We start from the raw sequence: 26,335 nt of genomic DNA on the forward strand, positions 1-26,335 counted from the left end.
CCTCTGTGTTTTGTCTTCAGTAGATGTGGTAAAATGTCAATGGCTCTTTTAGGGTCTCTCACATTTGAGGGAAAAAGTACCTGAGTCACGACAAGATGGTCTGGTTGAGATTAGCCCCCATCAATCCTCACTTCCCTCTACTCTGTGGAAAAGGCAACAGGGTAGAATACGGGAAAAGAAAGACCTGTTGCCCCCAAGGCCCATAACTGGGAGTCCCTGTACAGTCATTGCAAACGGGAGAGACATTTCATGGTGAGTGGATGGGAGAAGCCACAAAGATTCAAAAGGGTCTTCTGCACTATCCAACCCTAGCCTTCCGCACCAAGAAGGCACATCACACACCCTCGTTTCTTCCGATTTTTACCATGTTATTCCCGGGGTCCATCTTAAGCACCTGACCCTCATGGTTTCTCTTTCCTACCTGCACTTGTCACGGTTTGAGCCTCTCCCTCCCTCCCAGGCCTTCTCCTCCATCTCCAAGCTTCTCTTTTCTTGTACAACCACTACAGGTGATATAGTATAAATCTTCTGGTGGCTCCATCTCTCTAATGTGAATGAAACTTGCATGTCCCAACTTCTTTTTGTTATGTGGTGCGTTGGTTTATTTTTGTTTTGTTTCATTTAGGTTTGGGCTTTTTTGAGACGCCATCCTTTCCATGTAACCTGTGCATAGCTCAAACTTCAAGGATCCTCCTGCTTCTACTTCTCGAATTCTAAAACTACAAGCAGGTGCCACACAGCTTTATTATTTGTCTGTCTATTTGTTTTGGAGGTGCTGGAGGCGCCTGTGTGTTAGGCACATTTTTTTTGTATTAGTGTCCTATCGTGCTTAGCTTCCACATCCCTTCACATCCTGGAAACCCTGCTCAACATCTACTAACTGGTGCCACACTTGAGCCCTTGAGACCCACTCCATAAATGCTTCCTAAGTGAAAATGAACGAAAGTGAACAAATAGGGTAAATGGTCCCCATTAAAGTGATCGATAACTTAGTTACCACCACCACCCACGGCAACAACAATGCCCCCCCCCCAAACACCTGCTAACAGCACAAACACCTGCTAACAGTCATTGCCCCTAAACCCAAAAGCAAGTGGGGAGTGGAGCATGGTATCCATGAGTAGTGGGAACTCCATGCCGCCATGGACAACTTCCTAAAGGAGTACCCCACCAAGGTTTGTGTAATTACCCTGCGAGCATCACACCGGTTCTTGGATGTGGACAGCGAACACCTACTTAGCAAAACTGGAGCTAGCGTGATGATTGAGAGATGCACCTCTGACGTGATAGAATACGTGGTTAATACTTCACCTCTACCTAGGCATGTAGACCCCTGTATGGCATCTACCTAGGCATCTTAGTGTAGGGAAAATGACAAAAAAAGAAAAGAAAAGAAAAGAAACGAAATTCGTAAATCCACGTGGAGGCGCCACTTAAACTTCTCTCACTGGCCTTCTGCCATCTCCACCTGTACAGTGGAATCACAGCACTCTCTATCTTAGAGTTTCCCTGAGGATGGAATTTGGAGACAGGGAGAAGCACTCACTACAGTAGTCTGCACACAGTAAGGGCTCAACAATTATTAACTGTCACCATTTTATTGTCCGTTTTTTCGCTGTGAGGATCAAGAGATGAAACGCAGCCTGAACCTATGTCAACCTATCAAGTGATATAAAGTCCCTAGTCCTAAGCTGTGGAGACAAATCCTCCCTAGCCCTGGTGCCCTGGCAGCTCCCGAAGACGCCTTGGTGACGCGAGAAGCTCCAGCTTCGGTCCCGGAAGTTTCCACCAGAATGCCCTGGGGCCCTGGACGGCTCTGGGGAGGGGCGGGAGGTGCAGGGGAAGACCGCTGGAGAAAAAACGGGGACCTACCTGCTCTCACTGCACTCCTTCCGCTCCCTCACCCTCAGCCACTTGCGGAGCAGGAAGCGCTTTCGGCGCGGGGACGCGCTGGGTGTAGAGCAGTTGGACCACGGGGTGTCCTCGTCGCTGGAGGGCGTAATCTCAATGGACGGCAGCTGCAGGAACTCCTTGCCCGGGGCCAGGACGCCGGGTAGGTCTGGGGCTACCAGTCCGGCCTCCAGGCTCTGCTCTTGCACATTCTTCATCCGGCGCATCTTAAAGCGCCGGCGGCGGAGCGTAGGGGTGGACGAGCTGGACCACACCGCGCTGCCCTCGGGCGCGCCCTGCGACTCCGGCACCTGCAGGGCGGGCAGCTGCAGGTTCTCCATCATGTTGGCCGCCGGCATCGGGGTCCCTGGCCGCTGCCCGGTGCCCTCCACCTGCAGCCTGGCTCGCGGCTCCCCCTCGCGGCTCCCCACCCCGGGGCCAGTGGCACTATCTGCTCTCACGTTCAGCGAGCAGCTCGAGCCTGCCAGTAGATCAAGTTCCTTTTCCTGGAGCGCCGCGAGGAGGGGACTGGTGCGGACGCCGCCTCCTGCGGTCTAGAACTTTTCGGAGCGCGCTTCCTCACACAGTCCGCCGCAGGAGAGGCGACCCCGGACGTAGGGACAGTCGCCTGCCAAGCCTCGCCACCCGGTTGCCCTCCTGGGGCTCCCCTCGCTCGCGCGCCGGAGTGTTTGTCTTCCGCTGCGCTGGCTGGCTCTGCCGGCGTCTCTGCTTTAGCGGGACTCGGCGGCCCCGGGCCCCCAGGGGCTGCACGGCAAACTCTCAGTGGTTTGCGTTCAGCAGGCTGCGTTGGAGAGCCGGCTTGGCGCTGCAGAAGCGTGGTGGGCTGGAAGAAGAGGCAGTGGTAGGAGCGAGAGGAGAAAGAGAGAGAGAGAGAGCAAGGGAGACACTAGATAAAAGCAAAAAAGGTGGAGGAGGTGGAGCTGGGGGTTGAGGAGGGAGTGGGTTGCTCTCCTGAAAGGACACGCACAGGCAGCGACAGCCGTGTAACTGTACACGGAATCCCTTGGGGAGGGACTCTACCTCCGAGTCAAGGCTGCTCCAATCAGCCTAATGAAATAGGAGCACAATCCAAACTTTCTCAGGGCAACGATTGGCCAAGCAGTTCTGGTTAGCGAACTCCCTGCTTTTTCCCGGGGAGGAGGGGAATCAATGGATTCAGCCCACACTCTCAGACCACCCAAGATACAGATTGAGAGAAAGCTAGGAGACTTTTCAGCCAAATCTCTCTCTCTTCTCCTAAGAAACGTGTATTCTTTGATTTGCTTAGAGTGCTGACCGGGAAGACTGGGCATAGTCAGAAGGAGAAAAGACAGTTCCTGGAAGCTGCTTCCAAAATGGCAAGCTGGGAGGAAAAGACAGTTCTGTAGCATGAGCTGAACACACTAGACATGACACAAAGGAGAGACAGACGGTTGGATGGAAAGACACAGGACACACAGGACCACTGAGGAAAAGAGTCTGCCCCTGTACATGGTGTGTGACCCTGCCAAAACCATAGCCCCATTCTAAGCAAAGAGTGAACAGAATGGAGAGTGAGTGAAGGAAGTGAGGGCACTCTGAAACCCGAGTCAAGCGCATCCCTGGACATTCTGAGACTTTCTGGTGCTCCTTCGGTCTGATGGGAGCATGGGCTCTGTCACAAAATCTACTGTGGCCCTAGGCCTCTGGACTGAGAAATAATACCTCTAGTATATCAGTGTGCTACACCCAGAGGCAAGTGTACCCTAAGACGTGGGAAGTAGAGGTAGAAGTGAGTTGCTCTGGGAAGACCTTCTTTGTTGGACTGACCCAACCTGGGGGGTACAGGCTTAATACTTAATGACCCCACCCCCAAGCAAGGAGTTTGCTTCTTCATTGGCAGACCATAAGAAACAACAAAGACCCCCACTACAAGGTCTCCAATTTGCCCCGTTCTCTTAGCTGCCATTTGTTAGTCCAGTTTCCCTTTGGGAGAATAAAAGTCACATCCCTAAAGATCATAGAATTCACTGCAAAATAGAATATATCCCTACAGGTCAGTGAGACCTCTGAGGCAACAGCTGGCCACGTGTCAGATCATCATGTCCTGGAATGACATATGGGGGGAGCTTGAGACATCCTGACATTACATAATCTCCTTGAGGCTATGAAAAATAGGAAGTGCATCTGGATGAATAGCCGAGGCCAGGTCCACCCGTAAGTGATTCCAGAGTATCAGTCCCTTTTCTGACCCTTCACATCCGGCTGCTGGCTTGCACAGGCATCATTTGGTATCACTCTATTTTAACTCCTGCTCAGGACAGAAAAAGGAGAAAGCCCTTTCCATCAGGTGTCAGACCTGGCAGAGAGCAGGCAAGCTCTTCCGGCTCAGAGCAGGAGCCTGGACTGTGACCCTTTGAAATCAACCAAGGAACTACATAGTTTATTGGCTGTCTTGGATCTCCTCCATGGAGAAACACTTTGTAGATGATCCGACAGCTTCCCAACTCAAAGAACCTGCCTGTTTGAGCTGATAAGCAAGAGCTGAGTCTCTGTGCTTAAGGGGAAGCAGGGCACTACCATTCGTTTGGAGGCCAAAACATTCAACAGATAATTTGAAGAAAGAAAGGGTACACCACACACACACACACACACACACACACACACACACACACACACACACACACAGAGTCACAGGCCTTCTGAATTCGAATGCATAGCTCTCAAAATGAAGAAAAGTCACCAACTTCTTCCTCTCATGTACTTCAACCAGGTGTCCCACAAGAGAGTCTGTACCCCAAATACTCTGAGATTTCATTTAGGCTTTGGGCACAGCAGTGGTTGAGAATGACTGCTTATGTTTCACTCGGCCCGAGAGAAAACCTTTGCCAGACTAAATCTAAAATTTCTCACTTGCAAAGAAGCAGATATCCAAAGCATCCCTTGTCCCTGACCTTGTCCTCCACCCACTTCCATCTGCAGCCTCTTCTTTTCTTAAAGCTTTATCCTTTTCACCCGTCAAATCCCTAATCAAAATTAGGAGTTCAAGTTCATCTTCATGTACCAAGTGAGTTTGATGCCAGCCTCAGCTGGAAGGAACTTATCACAAAACAAAACAAACTAACTAACAAGAAGAAACTCAGACCCCACACTCCCAGCCACTACAACTGTCTCTGTTTACTTTGGAAAACATATAGCTGCAACTATCAGTAGCTGTTCCTCTAAGCTCCCTGAGAAAGAGCCAAATATTTTTCCTTTGAACCTTTCCGATATGCTTCTTATTTGTATGTGACCTTTAGACTTTGTAAAAAGGTTCTCAGACATTGCAATGCATCTTCCTAGTGACCTTAGGACTAAAGTAACAGAAGTTATTACCCTCTTCTTGCAATAATGAAAGCGGGGCGGGCTATAGAAACCTATCCAAGGGCTGCCAAGAATGACAGTGACTAATGTAACAAGGCCAGAATCAGGCCTTCGGAAACCAATGTAGAGGTCAGCAAAATCATATGATGGGCATCGACTCAAGAAAGCAGTGCCCTGGTAGTTCCAGGCTGTAGCTGTTCAATTCCAACAGTGTTTTACAGGCAGGCAAAAAGAAGCACAAATCTGGGGAGATTCCCAAAGCAGCTGATGGAGGGTGTCATGGCCCAAAAAATGCCCACAACTCTCTTTCAGACTTGCACCCTCTCCTCCCCACATTTCCTCTCTCTCATATTAGCTCTGAACACCATCTCAGTTCTCTGGGAAACTGACTTCATCTGTGTGTGTGTGTTGGGGGAGGGGGGGTTGTTACAGACAGGTGGTGTCCAGAATGTCCCAACTCCCAACCTCCAACCCCACATCTAGGCCTCCAACTTTAAATGAATGGCTCTCATATTACCAAGTGACTGTTGTTTATTCTCAGCTGTACAGGCTCTCCTTTCCTGTCGACACAAGACACCCAGCACCTGTCTACTACTTCTGGAGACCTGTAATAGCATAGTCTATTATCCAGAAAACTTAACGAACAGTTTTGAGGCTAGATGTCTCCTGAGTACACACTTAGATGAGCATGCCAGGAAAAGGTGCAGTCATGCACCAACCCAATGGACAGAGACTCTGTTCCACACAGCATCTCCGAGGCGCATGGGCAAGAGCAAACAAGGAAAACTCAGACAGAGTTTGTGGCTTGAAGGAAAGCTGGAGATGGGGACAGAAATGTAGGGCTGCTGCGACAGCAGTGGGCAGATATTCCCCTCTACTCTCTTAGTTTATGACTGAGAAGTTTGTGCAAAGGGCAGTGTGGGGACACGTGTTCAATGACAAGAATTTACCCAAGGTTAAGGCTGGTTAACGACTGGCATGCATGGCCAAGCCTAGTGGCTTTTTCCTTAGACCTTTAAAAGGTAACTGGAGCCTAGTTAGGGCAGTGGAAGAAAAGAGATTATCTTTTAAAGGCCCATATCTATCCTACCAGTGTGAGGATCTAAGACTCAGGTTTTCCACTTTCAAACAAAAGCAATTTGTAATCTCGGCCGTGGGGAGATGAGACAGGAGGATTCAGAATTCAGGTCCAGTCTGAGCTAAATAGTAAGACCCTACCTCAAGAATTGATTAATTAATTGAAATAAGTTGGCTTATTCCCCAAACACAAATTGGTCTGAAATGACTGTTCTTGGCTGCAGGCATTTTGATCGCTGACCTTCCTGTGGTCCACAAACTGCTTCACCACCTTGTACAGAAAACTAGAAACATAGAGACAATCACTAGGGTAACAGTGAGGCAGGGAACAAGGCATAGAGAGTATGGGGGATAAGAGAACTAATGGAGACAGTCACTTAAATCCGCCTTTCCCATGTAGCTTCTATTTTCTGAATTTCCCTTTTATATCCTGTACCCTTTAGAGGAGCTAACCACTGAGCAACCATAAGAAGAGAGCTGATGAGAGCGCTCAGTGTGTAGGTTAGCAAACCTGGCCACCTGCCTTCTATCCCTGAGACCTACATGGTAGGAGAGAACTGACTCCTGCAAGCTGTCTTCTGACATCCACGTGCACAACAAATCCGCAAGTACTCTCTCTCTCTCTCTCTCTCTCTCTCTCTCTCTCTCTCACACACACACACACACACACACACACACACACACACACACACGTAAATAAACAATTTCTGTTTGTTTGAGGTTTTTTTGTTTTGTTTTGTTTTGTTTTTCAGACAGGGTTTCTCTGTGTAGCTTTGGTGCAGTCCGAATCTCACTCTGTAGACCAGGCTGGCCTTGAACTCACAGTGATCCCCCCAGTTCTGCTTCCCGAGTGCTGGGATTAAAGGAGTGTGCCACCACTGCCCGGCTGTTTTTTGGTTTTGTTTTTTCTTTTTCTTTTTTTTTGGTTTTTTTTGTTTTAAGTTAGAAAGGACCATGCTAAATTTGTGTGTCTGGGAAAGCAGAGTAGACTAGGAAGCCAGCTCTTGCTAAACACAATCTAAATAAACCAGCTGACCAGCCACTACACCCGACTCTCCTGAGGAGAAAGAACGAAAGAAGGAAGTGCAAACCTTGCTGGAGAGTCTTCCTGGGAACAGAGCCTGGAGAGTGCTCTCAGCCTTGGGCAATGCACAAATTTGGCAGAGGCTTGCTTCCACCAGCCTTCACAGGAGCGAGGGTGATCTCTAACGTCACCTGGTCATCCTAGGAGAAGGGCAGCCATGAGCTAAGCCCTCTGGTTTCATAGCTCTTCAGTGAACATTTTGCATAACATTTGGCTGCCCTTCTCGGTGACACTGTAATATCAAAGTACAGGCAAATACCGTCCCCTCTCATCTCTTAAGTCTTACAAGGACAATCCCTGCAAACCAGGGCTGGCAACAACTTCCTAAGGTCACTCCATCTTACCCTTGGCTGGTCATGCCATGCTCTAGGTAATCCAGCTGCATTCCTCAGAAGCAGCACAGAACATCCTCTCTGGAGCTAGTCATGCTGGTGGAGCCTGGGGTCCCTTTCTGTCCCCCACTATCAGATTGGATGTGGCCACTTCCCATCTGGGTACTCAGGTTCTTGACCAGCAGCTTTCTCCTGGCATGCTCATGAACTCTGGAACCACAGCAACCTCTTAGAACACAGCTTGGCACATAAGAAGCATTCTATTACCCCAGCCTCTGTTGCGTCTGGTTGCATTTATCATACCCTTATTAGGAAACAGGACTGTTCGTGTTGATCTTTCATTTGGTTTACTTTACAAGTAACTGTGAAATCAGAGCACGGCACAAACTTCTCGCTGAGTGTTGGAGACAGTGCAAGAGAAATCGGATGTAGTTTGTGCACTGGGGCACACTGCAAGTCGGGGTGAATCATCTGCAGATGAGATGTAGGTAGAAAGATGGGAACATTTTAACTAGAAGGAAATAAGTCGCTCAGACAGGTTCCCTGAAGGCAATGGTGTTCAAGACTCAGGAACAGGGCATGGAGGCAAACTCCTATGATAGTAGCTCTCAGAAGGCTGAGGAAGAATTGTTCTGAGTTCAAGGCCAGCTTGAGCTAGTGACTTCTAAGCCAACTTAGGCTACAATGTGAGACTTTGTCTTCGGGAAAAAAAAAGACTCAAGGATAAAATCAGTAAAGAAAAATTAGATAGTAAGAGTTTGAGTAATGAAGCCACAGAGAAATAAAAATGGTGTTTTAGGGGCCTATCCAACATCTCCTTCTGGCCTCCACAGGTACTGCATACATGTAGTGCACATATATACACACAGGCAAACACTCATACACATGAAGTCAATAAAATATTTATAAGAAAATGAAAAAAAAAATGGTGTTTATAAAGTAAGGGGACAGGTTGGAGGAAATGAAAAGGTGTCCTAGACAGACAGATTCATTCTGGTGAGTGTTGATGTCAGATTTCAGTCTTTTAACAAAAGGATACAATTTAAATAGGTTTTGTTTGATTTTTTTTCTTTTTTGGTGATTTTTTTTTTTTTTGCTTTCATTTTTGGTGGGTAAAATGACATCGGTGACTTACTACTGGCCTATGTCTGGGAGAATATTAACCCTAGTAACACTTCGAAATACATATTAGAGAAGCAAGGGGCCAATTAGGACACTGTCAGTTGGTCAATGCTTGGGAGTATTGAATTTCCGAATAGCAAACAGTGAAAAACTACGGGTGAAAAATCTCAAACAGGGCAGGAAATTAGATGGAATGAGAGAAGCTGAGTGAGGAAAATGGAAACTGCATGGAAGATTTGTTCAGAGGCGTGGAATGAAAAGAAAAATAAAATGAGCCATGACTTGGAAGACCAGTAAAGTAAGGAATCAACATTGCTGGCCTGGCTACAGCAAGAGAGACACCACGACCTTGGGAAGTGTTTCCTGCTCAAAGCCCTTGTGTGACGCTCCCAACAACCCTGGCAAACTGCTCTCAAAAGCCCCACATCAGAATACTGTGAAGATTATACCATGTTACCTGCACAAGTTCACGTGACTTGCAGGTGGGAGATGGGAATAAATTTATGTTGGGGTCTCTCTATAGCACATGCTTTTTATTCCCAAGAGACAGAGACAATTCCTTTACATTTGTTAATTAGGTCTCTCATGACCTCTGAGGCAACAATTTCAATGGAGCGGCAAGAGAAGAAGAGATTTTGCTACAGGTTGGAGAGTAAATACAGGGACAAATGCCTAGACTGCATAACTAGATTGTTCTGACATTCATTCAGTTTCAAATCTTTTGTTTGTTTGTTTGTTTGTTTGTTTGGTTTGTTTTTTTTTGAGACAGGGTTTCTCTGTGTAGTTTTTTGCCTTTCCTGGAACTCGCTTTGTAGACCAGGCTGGCCTCAAACTCACAGAGACCTACCTGCCTCTGCCTCCCGAGTGCTGGGATTTAAGGCATGTGCCACCACCGCCCAGCCTCAAATCATTTTTTTTTAAAGTTTGTTTGTTTGTTTGTTCTTTTGTGAAAAGATCTTGCTGTGTAGTTGGCCTTGAACTTACACCCCCCTGCTTTAACCTCTTCTAGGTCCTAGGGTTACATTGTGAGAAGTTGTGTGTGTAGGGGTGGGGGGCAATAATGGTTTGTGTCTTGCTGTTGCTTACCTTTTAATTTGTGTGTGTGTGCTTTATTGCTGAGAGATATTATGTTTCCAAAGAACAAAATGTGACTGCATGATTATGCCATTCAAAATGGAGTTCTGCTTATACCTGCTAAGAAAATTGAAGCCTGGTGGTGTACCTGGTAATCTAACAAATCAATCAAAAAAGCATTTAATAGTCCCAGACTCTCAGCACATCTAATAGTAGGTACTATAAAGAGTTTTTTAAAGAAGTTTGTGTAGAAGTACTCATTTCTTCCTAAAACTATTGCTTTTGAAAGCTCATCACAGATGACTCTGGCTTTGGCTGCTTCAAATCTGGAGGAGGGGAGGAAAGAGCAAAAAGCTACTCTCAAAAGTCCAATTTGAAAGGAGAATCTACTTGGATAAAAATATGTGCCAAATGCAGTGTGAACACACGGCAGCAGAAAGATCCCAATCCAAAGAAAGTCATAGAGGTGACTGTGTAGTCCAGGGCTGCAGGTTTGCAGAGGAGATTTCCAGGTAAATGGAACTGGGGTGTGCTTCCAGCAAAGACACTGAAGCAGACAAAAGAGTAGGACATGGTCTAGATCTACTAAAAGAACACTGTCATTGAGTCTGATGATTTTTCAGCTTGGTGACAGTTGAGTACTGAAGAAGCTCAGAGGTGAGTTTGGGCTTTTAAAAAACCTTCTCCTGATCACAGAATCCCAGGACAGTGGAGAGGAGGTTTCAGTGATCTGGTTCAACCACCACTTCATCATCCAAGGTAAACCAAGGTACAGAGAGATGATGTTGTTCTACCAAAACACAGGGACGAGGCTAAACTTTCCACCCAGAGGGTTCTGCATGCCTCTTGAAGTTGGAGGTCAGAGCTACAAGGTTAATTCCTTTCAGAAGAAGGCTCTTATGCTGGAGGATTACAGCTTAATGATTCCTTTTCAGCAAGTGAGCAGCCAACCATTTTTTGGTTTGTTTTAGTTTTAAGGGACATTCCAGCTGTTCTCTACCCCCTAAATCAGAAAATAGTAGCCACTCTTCACAGATAAGCAAGCCAGTACCTGGGGACTACTTGAGTGCCATGCTTCAACCACTTGTAGAGTTAAATAGAACTCTGATAACATTTGATCCTGAGATAGAACACTGAAATCAGACAAGTCTAGAGACAGGTGCCTGACTTGTTCTGCTTGGGTATGATGCTGCATTTGCTGAGCACCAGGGATATTAGTCTTTACATACTAAGGTTAAGCAAAAAATTTAAGTCACTTTGTCGCAACACAGGAAGAAGTTGAGGAGAGCAGGGCTCAACAGATGATTTTCACCATTGGCTTTCATAACCTAGCCCTAGACTCAATCCCCACTGCACTATGAGTCATTTCTGTTTCTGCAAGCCACACAGCTAGAGGAAGTGTCTGTAAATAGTTCATTCCCATGCAGGTCTGCATTGGCTGTGGCCTTCTGTCTGTCAGCTGTTTCTACTTTTCAGGAATACTCCATATGCATCCACCTTGGCAACCCTCTGCCCCAGCACTGTGCCAAAGGCTTGCCCCTTTGCTCCTTCAGTGCTAGCGACCATGCAGGATTTTACACAGTCTGAAACTGAGACTGTGAGGGAAGGTCAATGCTGAAGTTTCTGCTGTAGATCTCAAAATCTCCAAGCTGCAAAGAATTGCTTTAAGCAGTAGTGGTGTGTGAAAATTCAGATTTAAGTCAGGGGTAGTCCCAAAGGATCACCTCAGGGTAGGAGTTTGAGGCCAGTCTGGGTAACAGAAAAACAAAAACATAAAAAGAAAAGAAAAAGCAAGATAGATTTAAGAACATAATCTTCATTGGGAGAAAATTCGGAGGCAGATTGCTTGTCAGGTATGGACAAGGCAGCCCTGGGTTCAATTCCCACTACAACAAAAGAAGCTATATTAAAAATTATCTTTTTAATACAAAAAAATGTTTTACAAAAAAGACAATTTATTAAATTGTTTATTTGAATAGGTAAAATTTTCAATTAACAACCTGAGCAAGGCACAGGTTTTGTGAAGGACTCTATTAAATAACAGAATGTCCACACTGTGAACATCACTGAATGCACACTGGACTTCTGGATATGTATTCAGGATAAAGAAAGCCTTTCTTCCTATTCCCTTAGCCACTGAATGAAAGAGGTACCTTTGGGAGACATTAATTCTGTCTAATAGTTGGACTTTTTTTTCCTTCATTTTGTGTTTGAGACATGTCTCGCTATGAAGCCCTGGCTGGCCCAGAAAGAACTCACTATGTAGACCAGGCTGGTCTGGAACTCACAGAAATCTACCTGCTCCTGCCACCTGAGTGCTGAGATTAAAGATGAAAATCACCACATCCAGCACAGTGGATGAATATTCAATGAATGATGAAATTATGAATATTCCTTAGGTGACAGAATTATAGGCTTGGAAGGAACATTGTTTACTGCGATGCTCGCTGACCTTCAACCCTATCTCACAGATTCGTGATGAGACATGAGGCATCAGCAGGGTACATCTTAACCAGGGACCACAAGGCTGAAGCTGGAAACTCCTGTGTGTTGATCAAACATCTCTGAGTCCAACGCTACCTTAGTAACTTCCAGTACTGATTTCTGAAGTAGCATTTTGACTTCAAAAATAATTTTAAAACAAATGGTACAGAAGAGTCCCTAACAGTCACGTTGTCTTTATACACACACATCTAATTCCCCCATAAGCCCACACAGAGCAAGAAGTACTCCAAACACCGTGAGAGAGCTAATCCCAATGTGCGAATGTTTAACTTTGCACAAAAGATCTAACAAGACGGCTCTCTGCTTTCAAGAAGGCTCTTTCTTTGCTCTTTCTTTTTTTTATGTAGAAAATTACCCTACTGCATTTTATTTTTTTAATGTTTTTGTTTGTTTTGTTTTGTTGTTTTGTGCTCGCAGGGGCTGTGCACATGGCACAGCATGCATTAGAAGGTCAAAGGTCAGAAAATCAAGACTCTCTTCCAAGCACATGTGAGTTCTGAAGTCAGTCAGTAAATGCCTTGACTCACTGAGCCCTCTCTTTGTCCAAGCTAATGCATTTTAAATATTAGTTGATAATATACCATCATTTATTTATTTATATTAAATATTACACAACTTTTTAGAAACAACACTACTTACTTAATAAAAGTCCCCAGTCAATTACCGGCTTACATGCTTGGGCCTGCGAGTTTAAAGTAAATGTGGGACAGTTAGGTCTTAAAACAAATTAAAAGTCTGCCTGATATAGGTCAGAAATAGCTCAATGTCCTAAAATATTTAGATTCATTTAAGGCTTCCTGAGCCAAGCGCTGTATATTCTCACTAGAGTCTTATAACAAACCTATGAGTTCAATGTCATTTCCCTACCTCATTTCAAGATAAGGAAACTGAGGCCTACGGAAAATAAGCTCTCTAGGTATCAAGATGTGATTCAAACCTAAGTATTCTCGACCCAAGCAGTGTTTTCTTCACTGTGTCCTCACCTATTTCAGTGCTATAAAAATCTGTATTCCTACCTGCTACACAAACCGATTCTCTCTGCCATTTATTTTTGTGAACACTTTTATTTGATTTCCAACTTGGTAAACAAATTAATGTGTAGAGCTGTAATTCCACAAATGGATACGGGTTGTTCTCTTCTTTAATTTAGCCAGCTTCTATTAGTTCCTTCAATAAAACAGACCACAAACTTAATACCAATCTCTCTCCAGGCATTTATACTGAATTCTATATATATATATATATATATATATATATATATATATATATATATATATATATATATATATTTTAAAGAAGTACAGCCCCTAAAAGCCAGCAGAGCTCCCTTGCCCAAACTCCCAGCCGAACTTCCTAGCAGTAAGAAGTAATTCTGAGGCCATGTTCAGACCACATAAACAGCTCCGTTTGCCGTGAATAATGTAAATGTAGCCTCAGTTGTGTCTCTAATACCTCTTTCTTACCTGTTAAAGAGTCTACCCATGGGTCTCAGCAAGGCAGCAGGACTGGGTGAGTCCTACACTTCAAGGCCTCTGCTATTGAAAGGCTTGCCAACTGGATGCTCCACGAAAGGCCTCCAAATGCAGAAAGGAGAAATCTTCGTTTTAAATGAAGCTTGCTGGAGTCGTTCAGTAAACACTAGAAGACCTTTAAACAGAGCTTCCCCATGATCTTAGTTCTGATCTGGCCTCCACAGGTAGATAACCTTTTTCCGGGATGTGGTCAGGCAGTGGTTTAAAACTTAATAGTCAGAGCAAAGTCTCCTTTCTTAAAAGCTTGCTCATGTGATCTCATTCCCTCCAAGTGTGACTTCTCTGCTGGCCGGACATTGGACCTTGGATCCCGGAACCTGGACATCGGTTTCCAGTCCCCACCATAATGAGATCTCCCAGTTGGACTCTAAGAACAGCTAGTCAGCACTCAGCCATCCTGTATGGGCATCAGGCTCACCACAATGCTCACTACCCAGGCTCAGGTTTTGCTTCCTTCCACTCCGCCTTTACCATCCAAATAGGAAAATTTCTCTCCTTCCTTCAAGATCCAGATGTTTTAAGTGAAAAGTAGTGAGATCCCACCCACAGAGATGGTGTAGTACAGAGGGGACATGCTGGGAACTGTCTCATTATAGGGTTGTGCCACATGACCTCTGGGTCACTTTTCAAGCCTAAGGTTCTACAGCATTCCACAGATCAGGAGGTGCTGTCACAAGTCCCTGCCTGTCCTTGTTCCTCCAGCTATCCTGTAATGCCTCATCATTTCTGTTTGGAGAACAACTTCTGTACCATTGGAATCTATCACCATAGCATAAAATAATCTCAAAGCCATCAGGTGACACCTTGTCTCACTCCACCATTATCATACGGACTTAACCTTGCATCATGATTATTATTATTGTAAGGTATCCACCCCACAGCCTCGTTCCACAGAAAGCACAGCCCTCAGAGCTATGTCACCTCCGGCTCTGTATCAGAGTTCTGCTGTGCTCTTCCCACCTCTACACCTGGCACACAAGCAGGATTTGCGACCCATTTGTTACTTAACCTGTGATGGAAGAGATCACTACTTCAACCCGAGCATGATGAAGAAATATCAGTGGGGCCTGCAAGGGGGATGGGAAGCAAAGTTGGGAGGATTTTAAAGAAGTGCCCAGAGTTGTTGTTTCCCTGCCTCAAACCCTCTAGCGAGTGTTCTTATACTGCAAAGCCTTTTCGGGGAGACAAAACCAGAATATATCGCCTGTCTGGGTCCTGCAGTTTCTCCAGGAGCAGTTCTATGGTCACAGTTTCTTTTGGATTGCATTGCCTCCCTCAGCCTCCACCACGTAGGAGGTCTCAGGAGGAGAGACCTCAGACCATAATGGTCTTTGCCCAGAACACTCATTTCTGATTAACTAAAAGCACAAGTTTCTCAGGTAAGGGCATTTGGACTATGGATCTTTGGGGAGCAATTAAAGGGAGGAATGGAATGTGCTTGGAAGCAGCTGCCTGTTTCTCAACTCTTAAGGAAACTTCCAGAACTAACATTCTGTCGTTACCTTCTCTTAGCGATAAGGGCCCCAGCTTATTATGGCTGAGAGATGGGATTTCATCCCAGTGTCTCCAGATAAGCAACTCTCCCAACATCCCTGCTGGGAAGTTAAGGAGATGTGGTGCTGGCCAGCCTCCCAGACACCACCATCTTCTCCCCAGTTCCTGATGCAGAGGAGGCCTGCTGGCCTGACCCTAAGGCGTACATTAACCACCATTGGCATCTCCCTAAGTCTTTGTTTGCTCTCCTGGAGTCTCCAAATAACAAAGTGCCTTCAAAGAGCCCAGGCTCCGCATTTTATAGATAAGGCAGGTCTCTGGGTGCTATTCCCAGGCTGCCTTTGTTACTTCATACAAAGATGGCGTTCATTTCAGAATGATCAAGCTGTGCCCTGAAACACAGTGCCACATGCCTTCCAGAATATAAACAAATTTCATTTTAATATAGCCTTAGATTTACAGAAGTTATGTGCTTTTAAAAGCCAATCTTCTTCTTCACCCTTCCTGCTTCGGGTTCACTGACAGAACCCCTTCACATCCTATAGCAGGAGTATAGCCATTGTCAAAGTAACTGGCTTTCCATTTCACTGAAACAAAGTGCCAAGGGTGGCTTGGTGCAGATGTGAGGAACAATTGGCTTGTTTTCTGGGGATAATACCGCGAAGAAGAACATGAGTAGACAGTTCTCCAATGAGGGCGGAAATACCATTTTATTTTGAATAGCACACAAAAAGCAGGACGAGAAAGTAGAAGGGAGACTATACTAGGAGGCCTAGAGGCAGGGGGAGGAAACCAGAGCAGTAACAATACAAGTTGCATGGACGCAGAAAGAGGGGCCGTCTGGGGGAAGAAGGGGACCAGAAAGTGGGTGTGGGGGTGAACAGTGGTAGTGGTAGGGGGACAAACAACAACAAACTATGATGAAATACATGCATGGAAACGTCACCACAAAACCCATTACTTTGGGCTGTGGGGAGATGGCTCAGTGACTGATGTCCTTCTTGTGCAAGTAGGAAGAACTGGCTTTGAATCACCAGAATGCAGGTAAAGCTGGGTACTTCCTACAACAAGATGAGAGTCAGAGAGAGGAGACTCAATGAGCTCTCATCATCCAGCTGCTGTGTGTGCAGTGGCCAGGATGAACACCCACGTCATCCTTTGACCTTCACACACACACTATGGCATGCACACTTGTACTCTCACTCACAAATATGAACACACACATCGTGCATGTACATATATCTTTCTCTTTCTCTCTCTCTCTCCCTCCCCCCCCTCTGTGTGTGTGTGTGTGTGTGTGTGTGTGTGTGTGTGTGTGTGTGTGTGAGAGAGAGAGAGAGAGAGAGAGAGAGAGAGAGAGAGAGAGAGAGAGAGACTGAGATTTAAGAATTAAAGAAAATTTGGGCTGGAGATATGTCTCGATGGTTAAGAGTAATGGCTGCTCTTCTAGATGAACCAGGTTCAATTCCCAGCACCTACATGGTAGCTCACAACTGTTTGTAACTCCATGCAGTTCCAGGAGATCCAACACCCTCACACAGACACACATGCAGGCAAAACACCAATCAATGTACATAAAATAAAAATAAATAAATCATTTGAAAAAATAAAGAAATCTATTGCTTTTTTTAAAGGTAGGATCTCACTACATAGTCCTGGCTGTCTTAAAACCAACTATGTAGACAAGGCTGGGCTCTGGCCTTTAACTCATACTCATAAAGATCTGCCTGCCTCTGCCTTCTGAGCACTGGAACTAAAGGTGTAAAACCACCAAGCCTGGTCTGAAATCCATTGAGTTATATCCTAGCACATAAAAATAAAAACAAATATAGTCACAGCAAGACTAGCTGGCATTTCCTGTACACTTACTATGAATGAGTACCATCTCAGTTCATTCTATAATCATCCCAAGTGCCATTATTAATGGTTCTTTCCATTTTCTTTTTTGTTGTTGTTGCCGCTGTTTTGTTTTTGTTTGTTTGTTTGGGTGGTTGTTTTTCTTTTTTTAAAGATTTATTTATTTATTTTGTATACAGTGTTATGCCTGCATGTATGCCTGCAGGCCAGAAGAGGGCACCAGATCTCATTACGGATGGTTGTGAGCCACCATGTGGTTGCTGGGAATTGAACTCAGGACCTCTGGAAGAACAACCAATGCTCTTAACCTCTGAGCCATCTCTCCAGCACCTGTTGGTTTTCTTGAGACAGGGTTTCTCTCTGTAGCTATGGCTGTCCTGGAATTTGTTTTGTAGACCAGACTGGCCTTGAACTCAGAGATCTACCTGCCTCTGCCTCCCAAGTGCTGGGATTAAAGACATGTTCCACCATCACCCTGCAGCTCTTTGCATTTTCAATTGACAAAAACTGAGGCCTAGAATGGTCATTCAAAGATATAAGACCACTCAGCAGCCAGGCTGGGGTTCAGTCCAGATAATCTGACTCCAGAGTTTTGGCCCCTTGATGCCTAGCTGCCTTCTCTGGCTTGGGGTCATGCTGTTCTTTTATATCAACCTCTCAATCCTAAAATGTGGCAAATTATTGTTCCCTCACAATGGGAGTGCTTTTGTTCATTCAGTTATAGTGTTTATCACATCTAGTGGGAGTTAAAGGCATGTGGGTACTCCTCCTGTACTCCTGTACAGTACAAATACTGTAAACATCTGTATAAGATACCTGATGAATTTTTGTTATTCATCAGCATGGCCTGTTCGAGATAAATGTAAATTTGGCACGTGTAGACATATATCCCAGACATGTGCATTTCTGAAATTGGCAGGTGTTGGTGCATGTCCTCGACACTTACAGGCACTTTCCAATAATAGTAAGCTCATAGTATTCATTTATTTCCTCACTGACAGGAAATGCGATATGTCTGCTTACAAATACACATAAAACACACATCATAGAACCCTATAAGAATCCACCTTCCCCACACAGACTGCCCCACACACAGTGCTCCGAGATTCAGGGTTGGTAGGTTTGCACTCACAAAACCACACACAAAACATGGCTAAAGACCACAGTCCAGTCAACAGCTTCAAACACGGGGTAATTTATCTCAAGGCAAAGTGGAGAAAGGAGGAGGTGGCAAATGACAACCACTGGGAGAAATTTGATCATCGTTGTTACCATTATTGCCATCAGTGGCTGGAACAGAAGAATCAGCTTCTCAGATTCCACCCCTTGCCTTTCCTAAAGGAACTAGAGGACGCTTCATTGCTCCCTTGCAATGGCATTGCTTTTGCCATTCAATTATCGTCTCCATCCCACTCAACAGAAGTTAAAAGATGGCATTCTGCTCTTCTATTCAAGCAGGTGATCTTTCTCTGCCTTTCATTACAAGAGAAGCAACTGGTAAAGCTAGGGCAATGTACTGTAACTAATGCCCTGGAGATGCCCACAGCACAGCAATCCTAATCCACTTGGAAGACTCACTGCATTCTGAGTTTCATAGGAAGATGTATATTACAGTAAAATCAGTTCTAGGGGAAAGTCTCTTTGAACCACAACTAAACTATTTTTATTTATTTCTAGTACTTACAAGAACTTGATGCAACAGGGCAAACAAACCTCAATATTAAGATACTCAATTTAGCCCTTGGCTGAGTACAGTAATAGCAGACAGTTAGGTTTTACACAAAGGCTAAGGATGTGTGCATAATATCTTGATCTCCCATGATGCCTAGGGGGCCAAATGTAGCACGGCTATTTCAGTAGACTGTGTGGAAAGCATGCCTCAAAGGCACTGTTTTGCCAACGAAACACAACAAAAATTAGTCAAACAAGCAGCAACTAACAGGAAAGCCATTAATAAACCCTTTTGCTAATCGTACCCATGCAGTTCCATTTGTGTGCCATTTTAAACCCTGTAGTTCAAAAGCATTTTATATGTATACTGGTGGCTTTTTATTATTATTACAAAGTGTGCATTGGCAAACTTTCTCACAGTGGGGCTTGGGCTTCACATTTGCTGAGCACTTCTGAATCATTCATCTGGACCACGCCTCTACTCATTTGTACACTTGCAGAGGATGTGGCTTTTTTAAATCTCTTACAGTTACATCCCAGGGACTTGGGAGAGACTGCCTTAGGTTGCTGATCCCCCTCTACGGCCGTGGTGTGTTTCTTCTGGGTCTGCCATAGGCAGATTCATGGCCTTTCTTCATTCACCCTGGAATCAGAGGGGATACTTCCATAGACACAGATTCAATGTGGTCTCCTTACTGGTGTGTGTGTGTGTGTGTGTGTGTGTGTGTGTGTGCATGTGTGGAGGGGGGTGGAAATTAAATCCAGGTTTTCTATGTACTGCGCAAAGGCTTTACTATTTACCTCCATTCCATTAAAATATTTTTAACACCCAAGGAGTAGTAAAAAGAAAAAAAAATTGCATGCTTTAGAAAGAGTATCCAGCCGGGTGGTGGTGGCGCACACCTGTAATCCCAGCACTCGGGAGGCAGAGGCAGGTAGATCTCTGAGAGTTCGAGGCCAGCCTGGTCTACAGAGCTAGTCCAGGACAGGCTCCAAAGCTACAGAGAAACCCTGTCTTGAAAAAAAAAAAAAAAAGAGTATCTAAGAATGGAATGACATTTCTTTACCCCAAAAGAATCATGGCAAAAAGCAAATGTTCACATCCCATTTATATAGATAAAGTCTTCATCAACCATTGGCCCTGAAGCACACTGCTTATACATAGTTCACTTCCAAGACCAAGTAGGCCCCAGCTCAGCTACACACTGACTTAAAAGACACAGAGTCACCTATTGGAACTGAGCAAGCCTCAAGAATTCCAAATACATGGGCTGGATATCACAGGCGATGCTACCCCATGCATAGACTCAACTTGCTCTTCTTGCTGCCTTATTTGAGGATGTCTGGCATTAGGGGGGAACAAAGTTATCGAAGGAGCTTTGCATCCAAATGTACTTCTCTAATACCATGGCAGTCTGGACTTAAACTTGCTGTGACCATCCTGCCTCAGCTTCTTAAATACTGTGATTACAGATGTGAACCACCATAACCAGCTTGTTTTGTTTTGGGGGGACAGTATAATCCAGATTGGCCTGGAGCTCATGGTCCTCCTGCCTCAGAACTGGATGAGTTTTAGCAATGGGATACCTTTGGATGGGTGTGCAGATAAGAGAGAAAATCTTTTTGAAAGAGTAGTAATTTTGCAGTGCTTTTGTTTTGTGTATCTGTATGAAGTGTGGGATATGCACATGGGTTTACAGGTATGGGTACACACACGTGCACCCAGGTGGAGGCCAGAGGAGGACACTGAGTATCTGGTGGCTTCTGTTATCACTCTCTGCTTTATTCTTTCAAGGATGGGCTTCTCACTATCTTGGGAGATCATGGTTTGGGTTAAGCTAGCTAGCTGCCCAGGGCCTCTGAGAATCTACCCGTGTCTTCATAGAAATGCACAGGCAGGCTCATATTTATATGTGGGTGGTTGGGGTCCTAATTCAGGTCCCCATGTTTGCACAACCAGTGCTTTTACCCACTGAGCCACCTCCTCGACCCTATTTTGCCATATTCTAAACATCCAGATTCTGGGATGGAGAAGAGCCCCAGTCTTGCTCCTTTACTCACTTACTCTGTGATTTTAAGAGATGTGCTCAGTATCTCCATTTTCATCTGTCATTCTAGTCACTTCTCATTCAAGTGTATGAAGTAGTGGCCACAAGCCTGACACACGGAAACCTTTCTCCTCAAAGCCGGGCAGTGGTGGCGCAAGCCTTTAATCCCAGAACTTGGGAGGCAGAGCCAGGAACTCTGTGAGTTCGAGACCAGCCTGGGCTACAAAATGAGTTCCAGGAAAGGCACAAAGCTACACAGAGAAACCCTGTCTTGAAAAACAAACAAACAAATAAACAAAACAAAAAAACAAAAAAAAAAGTGAACATTCACGTCATGAGTGGGGGAGGTTAAGGGAGAAACACAGTAAGTGAATGAGAAAGTATATTCGTAGTGGCGGGGCCATGAAAACACCAGAGAGGTAGGAGTAAAGTGAACTATCCAGAAGAAAGTCATACTTGAACAAAGCACTGCAAGAGAGTTAGAATCTATCCACAAATGCACAATCACTGCGTTATTGTCTTTAAAAAATGTCAGAAGAGTCCAGTGAAGGGCGCCGTGGAGTGTCATTAACGCTGTGCCTGGAATACAGTCAGAGCTGTGTAAGTGCAATCGTAATTATAACGATGACAATGGGACAGTGATGACAAATTCCTCTGACCACTGACACTTTCTTCCAAGCCTCTCTGAACTCATCCAGTGTGCTGATAACAGTCATTTGTTTTTATGGGATGACCTTGAAGTTGAGCAATGCTGACTTGAGTCCTGTCTTCTCGGAGCAATCACTGCCCTCACACATAGTCCGAGGACACAGGCCTATCGGCACACTCGTCTTCCAAGGTCAACTGAGCAAAAAGACTACAGAGTGCGTCAATGAAGAGTGTGAGTCATGTGCTGATGCCTGCCCTATGCATCCTCTTCTTGGAAGCTATGACAAGAGCGGGCTGGGGGCCATGGATGGCCTTTGAAAGTTCTCTTTGGGGAACACATACTCTTCAGGGGAAGTGAAGAGTCCACAGGACTCTCACTTATCCTGTGTGCTCCGAAGGCCTTCAGAGGGGAGCCAGCAGAGGAGGACCTGGTCTGCGCTTTCACTTTCATCCCCTCCCACAAACTTAGCAGAAAACTGCTTTCATTCCTTAATTTCAGAAGAAAAGGGGAGAATGGGCCGGGTGAATGGTCTCTGAGTTGCTGAGGCAATGTCCCAGTGTCTCTCTCTTTTCTGCAATTATGTCTCTGTATATTTGTTGATTATTAAAGACACTTTACCTGGCACTCGCATTAATATAATGGGAGGCACACAGGAGGTTCCAAGACGACCAGGGGCTCTTACTATCCGGACAGAACATGCTTCGTGATGTTTTTCAGAGAAACGAGGGGAATGATAGGGGAAAGGAGAGAAAGTTCTTTCCTTTAATGCTTTGACATATGTGCCCCCATTTCCAATAAAAGTGGGGGACCAGGACTAAGCTATTGCAAGTGAGACTGTGATATCATCACCCAGTCTCCACTCCAGGGAGACAGTGCTAAAGGGCAAGATGGCTTCACTTCTAAAAACAGCACTTACAATGTAATAAAGATGCTATGCAGGTCCTTGGAGGTGCTTGGCTTTAAAAATGAAATCAGACAAAGTTTGGAAGAAAATGGCATGTTCCAAGAGTTAGGTTTTATGTAACAGCACAAAGCTTTTGCAAGAAAACATTAAAAATGCAGTTCCCGCTATGAAGATGTAATTAATATGTGTATATGGCATGCAGGTATTATGTTTAAACATGAAAATGTGTACGTACATTTTTTATATAAATAATTTTCTATGTTGCATTAAGTAGTACTGTTGGTTTCATTGGTTCATAATGGTTCTTAAAATAATAGAACACTTACCCTAGAAATATCCAAATCAAATTCATTCCTTACCTGAAAATGATAAGTTAAGGACGTGCACATGGTCCCTTGAGCATTTCTGAGTCTCTGGAGGAATGCACGTTAAGTCAGGAACAGCAAACTCACACCTGCCACCACAAACCTAAGCAGCAAATCCATACCCCGAAAGCCATGATCTTCCTCACGGGTTTAATTATTACACCCTGGCTGCAGATGTTTGTTATACCTGCCACATACCAGGCTAGGTGCTGGGCCTTCAGTGATCCCGTAAAAGAGATAGGCTATTGAAGTTGATTTGAACATTAGGCAGTGGGATAAGAAGAGGTCCAATCGGCACTATGTGGGGTCCATTCATTTTCTCAAAAAACTGTGAGGCGGACATGAAGGCTGGGACGAAGGGGATCGGATCTTGTGGAAAAAGCTACAGAGCAGAGCAAGGACATGGGGTCTAAGGACACGCCCTCTATCCCCATTCTGCCATCACTGCCTCCTTCAGCATAGCACAATCCGGAAGTGGTCTTTGCCAGCGTCTTCTTCCTAGATCCTCCTTGCGCTTCCTCCGACCCGAGTAAGCACGAGCTCTTCTGGCTTTGAAGCAAAGGAAGGGCAGCTGCCCTGATGTAGGCTCCAGCCTCCCTCCGTGACCTAGAGCAGCAGGGAAGAGCAGCAGGCTGGCTTTGGCCGGGCACTCTCCTGGGCCTCGGACTCTTCCTGTTAGAGTTCCCAGGTCTAGAGCACTGGTGGGAAATCTGGGCAGCGATGGTGGGGAAAATTATTTGATTCTGCAGCGTCTTTCTGGGTGGCTGGACTGCCTCTTCTTCCTCTGCCCTTCCTAGCACGGTCACTGCTTTTCAACACTCTCATTTCTTTCTTCTCACTTCTGCTCAGTAAGACCACACACACACACACACACACACACACACACACCCACACACACACACACCCACACCTTTTTTCCCCCCCTGCTTCTATAAGCTCCTTTCTCCTTATCCTCAAACCTATCTCTGAGTACCTAGGGTCTGGTCCCTGACTTCATAATCCTGCTAGCTATCATCTCCCAGAGCTGATTAGGATCCCACAAATCTGGCAGAGTTTGGGGGAAAAGGTCGTGGGGCAGTGAGGGTGAACCTTTTCTGAATTGTATCTTAGGACAGTGTCTCTTAGCTATTTAAATGTACATGAACCACTCAACACTTGCAGAACACTAGAAATGCTTTAAAGACTCTTGCTTGGGGCTGCTTGCTATGTTTCTTTGTCTGTCTGTCTGTCTGTTTGCTTGTTTTTATGGCACCAGGAATTGAATCCAAGGCCTTTTGTGTGCTATAGAACCAAGCTCTGTAGCACCCAACTGCAGCCCTGCCTTTTCTGCTTTGTTGAGTGCTGTTTTCAGGCACCCACAACTGGTCTAGAAAGGCTCATCCCTACTTATTACATTTATGGGCTCAGAATCTCAGGAAGCAATGCTTGCTTCAGGCGAAGTTCCCAGAGATCCAAGCAGGTGTGTCTCCTGAATGTACCACAGGAATTAGTCTGTGTGTTGGTAGCTGGGCAATGAGCTTCTTAAAAAATAAAATAAAAAGCAAATAAAGAAGTGACGGTTCTTAGAAACCCCTGTCTGGGTGTTAGGGTAAAATATGCAGGCAAAATAGATAAAATCAGAAGTGCTTCTGCAGAGAGCTGCAAGTACTGGGGAGTAAGAATGAGACACACTAGGATCAGCTGAGCCCACCAAGACACAGCTCCTGAAACACACACACACACACACACACACACACACACACACACACACACACCCAGCCATCCGTCCATCCATACACACATACATACATACATATCTATCATCTATATACCCACTCATCCCTAGCTTCCCATTCTTTTGGAATTAAATTAGTAATAGAGGCATTTCTGTTGTGATTTTCATATCACTTTGGTAAAGTAGGAGACTTGTGATGTTAGTTTATAACAATGAAAATACATCAAGAAATCATGTAGCTTGTATTGGTCCCTTATTAAGTGTGTGGGAGCCCACAGAGGGTTCCTAGGGAGATCTGAGCTTGCTTTACCAGCAGGGCTGCATAAGAGGATGATTGGACCCTGGGCCTGGGTACCAGATGTTTGGAAGGATATACACTTGGCTGTTTCTATCAAGGAGGAGGTCTTTTGCCTCACACCTTAGCATTGTTATAAAAAGCCCCTTTGAATAAAGTTCTGGGCCAGTGGATAAGGATCCAGGCCCTTCCAAGGCTATCCTGTGTTTCTGTCTTTCTCTCTCTCTCTTCTATATTTCTATCCAAATCTCTTATCCCTCACTCCTTGAGAGTACCCAGGTAAAGGTGGGGGGCAGGTGCCCCACACTCAGACAGGTATGCCCTTCTGAAATCACTATAATTATCCAAGGCACTTCACTAGCCGTTATGATGATAGCTTGGGAATCCAGTCCTTACTTCCAGTTATAAAGGGTTTCTTGCCTTAAAAGTGTCTAAACAACAAGCTAGACAATCACATTTCTTTTCTTTTCTTTTCTTTTTTTTTTTTTTCTGGTTCTTGGTAATGATAACATCAACCAATACAGCCCATGGGCAAACACCAATAAAAATCAAAGGAAGACCAGTTGTACAGACCTGTGCAGTCCTTGCCATGTTACATATGTTTTCTGAAACCATAAATATTTCACTTTATCTGGAGGGCAGAAGGAGCTTCTACTGTTAGTAGCTGGAGGGCTTCAGTCTCAGAGGTCTGACTTATGAAAACATAAAAACCTACACATTGACAGGTTGGGTCCATAATAGTGTCAAGAAGGAAAATGAATACAGTGCAAAAATCATTGGCATCATTGTCCCTGAGTCTTTTGTGTCCAGGAGGACCTCAGTCATTCCCAGTTGCCCACAAACTCCATTGTTGGAGCTCATAGGTAGTCTCACCAAGTCCAACCTGTCTTGCAATGACACCTCTGGGCCCTGGGAGTACCAAGAAGAGAGTTTCCACCATCTGCTCTTTCCTTCAAAAGCAGTGAAATAGGAGACATTCTCTCACACACCAGCTACTCCAAGTTTTTGAAGAAAAAAAACCAAACAATCAAAATAGAATTCTCTCTTGGTTGGGAATCTTTCATGTCAAGGATCCAACACTCTTTCAATAGTGAAAAATGGGTGTTGAGAATTAGTCAGCTGATTCAGTTCAGAAGCTCCTAATTTTACTATCAAAGCTGAAGCATCATAGTCAAGAGCCTGTAGAACAAGGCCTTCTTCTGCCCTTTGGGCTTGATCAGGTCCTTGACTTTGGACGCATCAGAGTCCTTGAACTTGAGTCTTACAGCTTCTTTGCAGAATGCTTGTTGGCCTTGATCTTCCAAATAAACAATGTATGCTGTTGTCTTCTATCTCCTGTATGACACACAGGGTGGCCAGGACTCAAGGTCAGCAGGGTGG

The 26,335-nt window shown here is 45.0% G+C and overlaps 1 protein-coding gene across 1 annotated transcript in view; it reads right to left on the bottom strand.

Moving 5' to 3' along the window:
- LOC118587563 overlaps nucleotides 1-26,335 on the bottom strand; it is a 134,438-nt gene that overhangs the window by 60,005 nt on the left and 48,098 nt on the right. Inside the window, exon 2 of the mRNA XM_036193595.1 lies at nucleotides 1,873-2,734. Coding sequence (XP_036049488.1) covers nucleotides 1,873-2,249 — 377 coding nt within the window. The 5' untranslated portion in view covers nucleotides 2,250-2,734. The remainder of the gene's footprint in view (nucleotides 1-1,872; nucleotides 2,735-26,335) is intronic.

Source organism: Onychomys torridus, chromosome 7, assembly GCF_903995425.1.
Source record: "Onychomys torridus chromosome 7, mOncTor1.1, whole genome shotgun sequence".
NCBI lineage: Eukaryota > Metazoa > Chordata > Mammalia > Rodentia > Cricetidae > Onychomys > Onychomys torridus.